Raw genomic sequence first — 6,193 nt, 5'->3', positions numbered from 1 at the left:
TCTCACTGCCTTTGAAATGAGACGTTTTTAGAATCTCATGTGAGCGCTGTTCCCTCCCTCACCCCCCCTCACCCCAACACCTTCTCAGAGGTTCGGTTAGGCTTGAAGTGTAGAAAATTGCTCTCCATGGAAGGAAGGTTTGGGACATCACCAGAAGCCCCGTCAAGAGCAGGCAGGACATTTACCCTGTGGGAAAACAGATTTGAAAATCTGGTACCGTTCCGTAGTAGGCCCTCAACTATTCATTATGGCTGCTTCTCTTGGTCCCAAGGCCCCCTATATGTGGCAGTGGCCCATATATGAAATATTATAAAGGACTAAGAAAATTGAATATAGTCAGAAGACATTGATTCATGCCCTTTGTGTGAACTCGAGGACATCACTCGAAACTCAGAGCCTGTTTTTCTCATCTGTAAAATGGTCGTATTACCTCCTCCGCCCTCCCCACTGGTTTATCCTGAGGGTTAAATGAGATCAGGTATGTGAAAGCACTACACAGACAAATATAAGGTGTGACTATTTGCCCATAAAGGTGGTGACTCACTTAGCTTGTATGAAAGGTCTCCCAGGCTCGGATGGAAGCAGATGAGAGGCCTGGCAGTTTTAGCACACCACCTGGGGCAGGTGCTACATGGGAGCGGTTCCTGAACAGCCCCGGATCAACTGCTGTGAGCTTCTGCAAAATGAGAGCAAAGTGCACTTCCTGAAAGCAGCATACCCAAGGAAGATTTGCCGAATAGAGCACATATGGAGAAACAGTGGTCTTGTGTACAAGCATGATCTTCACGGCTTAGCCAAGCGATCTCTGATCAACATAAAATATAGGGCCAGACATCTGTCTTAGGTTTACCTGGAGGATCAGGAAGGAAATGAATAGGAGATGTGCTATACTCTTGACTAGAAAGCAGCAAATTACAATTTACAACTCTCACAGGCCGGGGCCTTTGACAAGTTATTTAACTTGTTTTCAAGCCTGTTTCCTCATCTGTAAAATGGGGATAAGAAGAGAATGCGCTCCAGTGGTTTGTCGTGAGACTTAAGTGCTCACCCCAGGAAGGTATCATGCCCGACTCGACGTGCCGGAGAAGTACAAGTGCCGAGTAATACTTTGTCTGAAGGACGGAAGGTGAACGTTTCAATTAAGACCACGTCAGACGTCTCCTCTTTTAAAATGAGCTTTATTGTACGTAAAATAAATTAATTACAGTTTAAGCCAAAAGCATGAGTGGCTTTTTAAAGTGCATCTGTGTAGGAAATTTGGCGGTCACCCCTGCATCTGTTCACTCGCTTTAAGATAGTGTTTCCGTAGTTAAGCCACAACTCGGCCAGGCCTAGAAACAACCCAGCGTCATTGCTGTGTTTACACAAATCAGACCAAAATAAATGGACACACTTTGTTTTTCTGTACCTGATACAACGATTAAAAAAAAAAAAAAATTATACAGTCTCACAGTTACTCAAAGTCTGGGGCTGAAGAGTTTGTGTTCTCAACCACTCAACACGTACCCAACTCAGCATACTCACCCCATGTCAGGAGGATGCAGGCCCATAAGCCTACACATATCTGTATATATAACATTCGGCCCATAAACTCCACCCTTTTTAGTGGGGTGGGGTAGTATTTTCTCCTGTTCTTTAAAAGAAAAAGAAATCTGGGTATCCTTCAGGTTAGAAGGGCATTCTATCAGGAAGCGTATTCCAGAGACACATATACTCGTGTAAGAAAAGCAATTCTTCCTCTTGGGAGGAGGGGGAAAAAAAAAAAAAGGAAAAGAAAGAAAGAAGAAAAAAAAAAAAGAGGAAAGCCTGTGAATGCTTAATCCATTCTTTTCATTCCCAATGTAAATCACATCAATATATTGGCTGAAATTACAACTGACTGTCATTTACAAGGTAGTTAACAAAATCCCCAGCGATCGTGCCCCGTCCCCACTGCAGAGGAAAAGACATGGAGGACATTTCACGAATTCGGAGGGTGGCAGTGGGCTCGTTCAAGCTGCATCAGTTCTGTCCCCCTGCTCAGGACAACGCTTCCTCGTGCGCAGCAGTTCCATGGGCCCTCCTGGCCCCTCTGCTCCAGCCCTTCCTGGAACCATGAATAACTGCCCGCATCCAACATTCCTGCAGAACCTTGGGCCTCTTCCCGGAAAGACCAAACCCCCTTGAGCAGCTCGGCGTCAGACAGAGGTGACAGTCCTGACTTTGGCAGAGAGGGCTTGCTTGAACCTCCTCTTGAGGTCCTGCATGTTGGGGGACTTGGGCCTGGGGATGAGGGAGGTCCGTCGCTTCTCTGGCGTGCCACTGGGCTGCTGTTTGTGACTCACTTCCTTGCACAGCACGTGGAAAGCGCTGTAGACGTCGTTGTCGTTCTCGCTGACGGACACCTCGTAGAAGGAGCAGCCCAGCATGCTGGCCAGCTGCAGTCCAAGCTGAGGGTCCACCTGCCTGATGTGCAGCAGGTCGGCCTTGTTGGCCACGACGACCACGGGCAGCCGAGTGCCCGGGTGCAGCTGCTGCACGTGCTGGTGGAGTGGGCCGGTGAGTTCGTAGCTCTTGTAGTCGGTGATGGAGAAGACGATCACCACAGCGTCTGCCCAGCGGATGCATCTATTCAGCTGCTCGGTGCAGCTCAGGCCGTTCTCGTGGACCTGAAAGAGAGGGATGACGGCAAGGTGAAGGGTGAGGGCCGGAGAGAGCCCTGGCTCAGCTGGAGAGAGAATTCAAAAAGCCCTTAGCGGGAACACCAGGTTGCAGGCCGTAAACAAGTTCTATCCCCCCCACGCTTCAGCTTTCTCGACAATATGTTGATCCAGCTGCACGGAGCTGGAATAAATAACAGAGCAGCTCACCACACTCGAGTGGAAAATTGACCTGCAGAGAACTCCATGCAGAGAGACTTTGTAGTTGCATAAAATGGGAAATTAACTGGCTAGACAGTAAGTCTGGGGAAGTAAAGATAGGAGCTGGAAGCATTTAAACCTGGATAACTGCCCAGTTCAAGAGGGAAAAAAAAAAAAAATACACACGCGCGCATGGCTCTTTGTCTATAGCGTAACTTTCCACCACATAAAAATGATTCCAAGTGTTTGGAGACTGTACCTAGATGTTTGATTTCTAATGCCAAAAACACAAATGTAAAAACTGACCTTTTTAACCATAGCAAGGGCATTTTGCCAAATCCAAGTGTGTTTGGTTTGGTCTTTCCTGCTGGGTAGAATCCTCCTACGAGAAGATTTCTGCCCCTTAGCCAAGTCTCCCAAATTAAGCCAGGCTAAGACTGACCAACAGCCAGATACAACTGAAGTGTCAAACAACATATAAAAGCCTAGTGACTCCCCAAGTCTCTCTCCTCCTTCAGCAAGAGGTACTTTGGAAACAATCGAACAATTCCACGGCCAAGCAGACTCCCCTTTGATCTAGTCACATATCTCAGATACTCACCTGAATACCTGGAGTGTCTTGAACCTGAATAGCCAGGGTTTCACCTTCTATTTGGACTTGTCTGGTATAGAGATTACCTATAAAGGCAAAATTTCAAAAAAAAAGATTATGTCCTTCCTTCTTGTACAACTTTTAAAACATTGTGGGATATTCTTTTAACTTAGAAATTATAACCTGAACCAATGCACAAAAATATGCTGTAGTTTATTCTGTTTAATGGGCTTATTTCAGACTTTTTTTTTAAACAACTGCAATTTTAACCCCGTATTAGCAGGTTTATTAAAACTAGGACAAAGCTTGTACATTTTTGGAACCTTAGCTGTCAAATTTTAAACGAAGGTTCCATGTTTAGAGAATTTCCTTGAAAAAAATTTTTCTTGTTCAGCATGTGTGGAATTTGCTTTATTTTAGTACTTATCGCTCTTTGGCATAAATTTATATTCTAGCTATTAGATATAATGGTTTGGTGGGCAAATATTGTTAGTAAATTCACAACCAACATAATCAGTTGGAATATAAGTGTAACATAACATAGCTGACTCTACATCAAAGCACAAGGCTGCCATGCCTTATCTTGGGATGGTTTATATAGTGCGTTCCAAATAATCCCCTGTAGGTACTTCATATGGTCTAAGGAATTAAACAATTTGCTAACAGAGCATAGGTAGAAAGCCCTTAAGCCTCCCCAGTGGATATTCTTAATCATAGGGATTGAAAAAGTGTTCTATCATTTATTCAGGAACTCTCCTCCTAAAATTTTACCATTTAGTTATTTTTCTTTGTTAAGAAAAGAGAACTTTAGGTTTACAACTGCTCTCCTTTGGCCTTTGCTTTAAAAGGTCACCTCTGAAAGGCAGCCAGCAGAGAGGGCGAGGGGTAGGGGGAGGAGCTGGCCATCTTTTTTTTTTTTTTTTTTTTTATGACTTTTGCAGGAGTGTTTTGAAGGGAGAGGCTCTTGAGTACAAAGGGTGCTTCCAACTGGGGTCCCTATAGTTAAAACATACCAAGGGGAATACTTTCAGGCACTTGATAAAATGATGAATGGGCTTGGAATGGAATGAGGCCAGATGGCAGTTATGGGAAGGGGGGGAGCACGGGACGGGGGCAAGGGAAGTTGCAAGTGGCAGGATCCCAGTACTCAGACTGTCACTGAAGGAACCTGCCTGGTAGACACTGAAAAAAAAAAAAAAGGGAACAGCAGTACTGGTGCAAGCTGACAGCATTTTCCTCAAATACATTTCCTCACCTGCATTTCTTTCATAGTCACCGATGAATCGTTTGGTGAGGAACCGGACCACCAGAGCTGCAGGTCAGAAAAGAGAAGGGAAAGAGAATTAACCTTGGCACAAGAAGTTAGGTTGGTCTCCACCCCTCCCCCAACCTAAAAAGCAACTCTCAGAGAAAGCCAGCCGACCACCACGTGAAATTCCTACCCTGCAGCGACGGGGAGGGGGCTGGAAGGCGTCGTGAATTATGGCTCTGTCCAGCTGGATGGGTCATTTGGTCCACCACCATCCTCGGAGCCCGGCTGAGCCACACCTAAGCCTTCCCGCAGACAAATGTCTTTCCTAACCTTAAAGATCTCCAGGAGAGGTTACGTTCACTAACTCCCCTTTCTGTGCCAGGGACTGCCAGAGGCTCAAGAACCCCAGAATTCGAATCCCAGTTGTGTCGGTGGTGTAGAGGGTCGTCTGGCCATCAGCAGTTTGTTTCCCTCATCTGATGAAGGAGGAGAGTGGAAACGAAGATGGCTGAGGTCCCTCCCGAGGGGCAGCGGATCAGTAGGAGAGGGTGGGCGATCCGGCTGCAGCTCCCACCTCTCCCCCACCCCTCGTTTAACCGCAACTCTCAGTGGGGGCCGCCCAACTCCAGCCCCAGAGGTAAGCAGGGTTCTCGCCGGAGCGCTAAGACTCACCTGTCTTGCCTACGCCACTGGCGCCCACCACAGCGATCTTGACCAGGCGGCGGCCCGCCGCCCCCAGGCAGCAATCGGCGGCGGCTACGCTGCCCGGGGCGGGGTACTCGGCGATAGTGCACATGTTCTGAATGAGGCGCATCGCCGCTTCGGCAGGGGCTTCAGCGCGCGGGACGGGACCTGCGGGACAGGAAGAGGCTCGCGCTACGCAGGAGCGGGCTAGTGGACCGGGCAGGGGGCTCCGCGGTATTAAAAAAAAAAGAAAGAAAGAAAAAGAAAAAAAGCCCCGGAGCGGGCGCGGCGGGTGACTCCGGCTGGCTCGGGTTCCAGGCTGGGAGTGCAGCAGGGCTGCGCGCGCGCTGTTTTCTCCGGGGCCGGCCCCACCCCTTGTTTCCCGCGGCCAATCCCTGGGCTCCCTGCGCGAGGCCCCGCCCCCGGCGCCGCTCCGCGCGCGCCACGCCCCTGGGGTCGCCCAGAGCCAGTGCGGGGCCCCGTGAGGCTCGGAGAAAATGGGGCAGCCGGCAACAGGAGGCAACGGGTGGGCCGGAGCCGACGGCGCAGCCAATGGCGGCCGCCCAGGAGGGCGGTGCCGGGCACGGGCCGGGGTTCCGCTGTGCCGGGACGGGGCACATGCTGTGGCTGCGGGGTTGGGGGCGCCTCAGTTCCGGGAAGCGGGGCTCGGTCTGGGGGCGGCTGTGGGGGATGCCTCTTGGCCTGTCTGCCTGCCGTCCCCGAAGAGCGCGGCCTCGGACCCCCATTAGCATTCCCAGGCATCTGCACCCGCCCGGATGCCCAGCCCGCCCGCCTGCCCACTCCCCGCAGCCAACTGACTGATCG

General features: G+C 49.8%; 1 protein-coding gene across 1 annotated transcript; it reads right to left on the bottom strand.

The window, feature by feature from the left end:
• Positions 1-1,159: 1,159 nt before the first annotated feature.
• On the bottom strand, positions 1,160-5,809 carry RASL11B (RAS like family 11 member B). The gene is made up of 4 exons (XM_032633688.1): positions 5,357-5,809; positions 4,688-4,744; positions 3,442-3,518; positions 1,160-2,648 (listed from the first exon to the last, which is right to left on the bottom strand). The coding sequence occupies exons 1-4, from the start codon at positions 5,496-5,498 to the stop codon at positions 2,178-2,180; spliced, it is 747 nt and encodes a 248-aa protein (XP_032489579.1). The 5' UTR covers positions 5,499-5,809; the 3' UTR covers positions 1,160-2,177.
• Positions 5,810-6,193: the final 384 nt, after the last annotated feature.

This window comes from Phocoena sinus, chromosome 5, assembly GCF_008692025.1.
Source record: "Phocoena sinus isolate mPhoSin1 chromosome 5, mPhoSin1.pri, whole genome shotgun sequence".
Taxonomy (NCBI): domain Eukaryota; kingdom Metazoa; phylum Chordata; class Mammalia; order Artiodactyla; family Phocoenidae; genus Phocoena; species Phocoena sinus.
This window is presented reverse-complemented; position numbering and strand designations above follow the sequence as displayed.

Bases quoted from the DNA above. Each gene is read 5' to 3' on its own strand.
- RASL11B (XM_032633688.1), bottom strand. From the start codon at position 5,498: ATGCGCCTCATTCAGAACATGTGCACTATCGCCGAGTACCCCGCCCCG. The intron at 4,745-5,356 runs GTGAGTCTTAGC...TCTGACCTGCAG, and splicing joins CAGTGGCGTAGGCAAGACAG to CTCTGGTGGTCCGGTTCCTC. The intron at 2,649-3,441 runs GTGAGTATCTGA...CCTCTCTTTCAG, and splicing joins AAGACACTCCAGGTATTCAG to GTCCACGAGAACGGCCTGAG.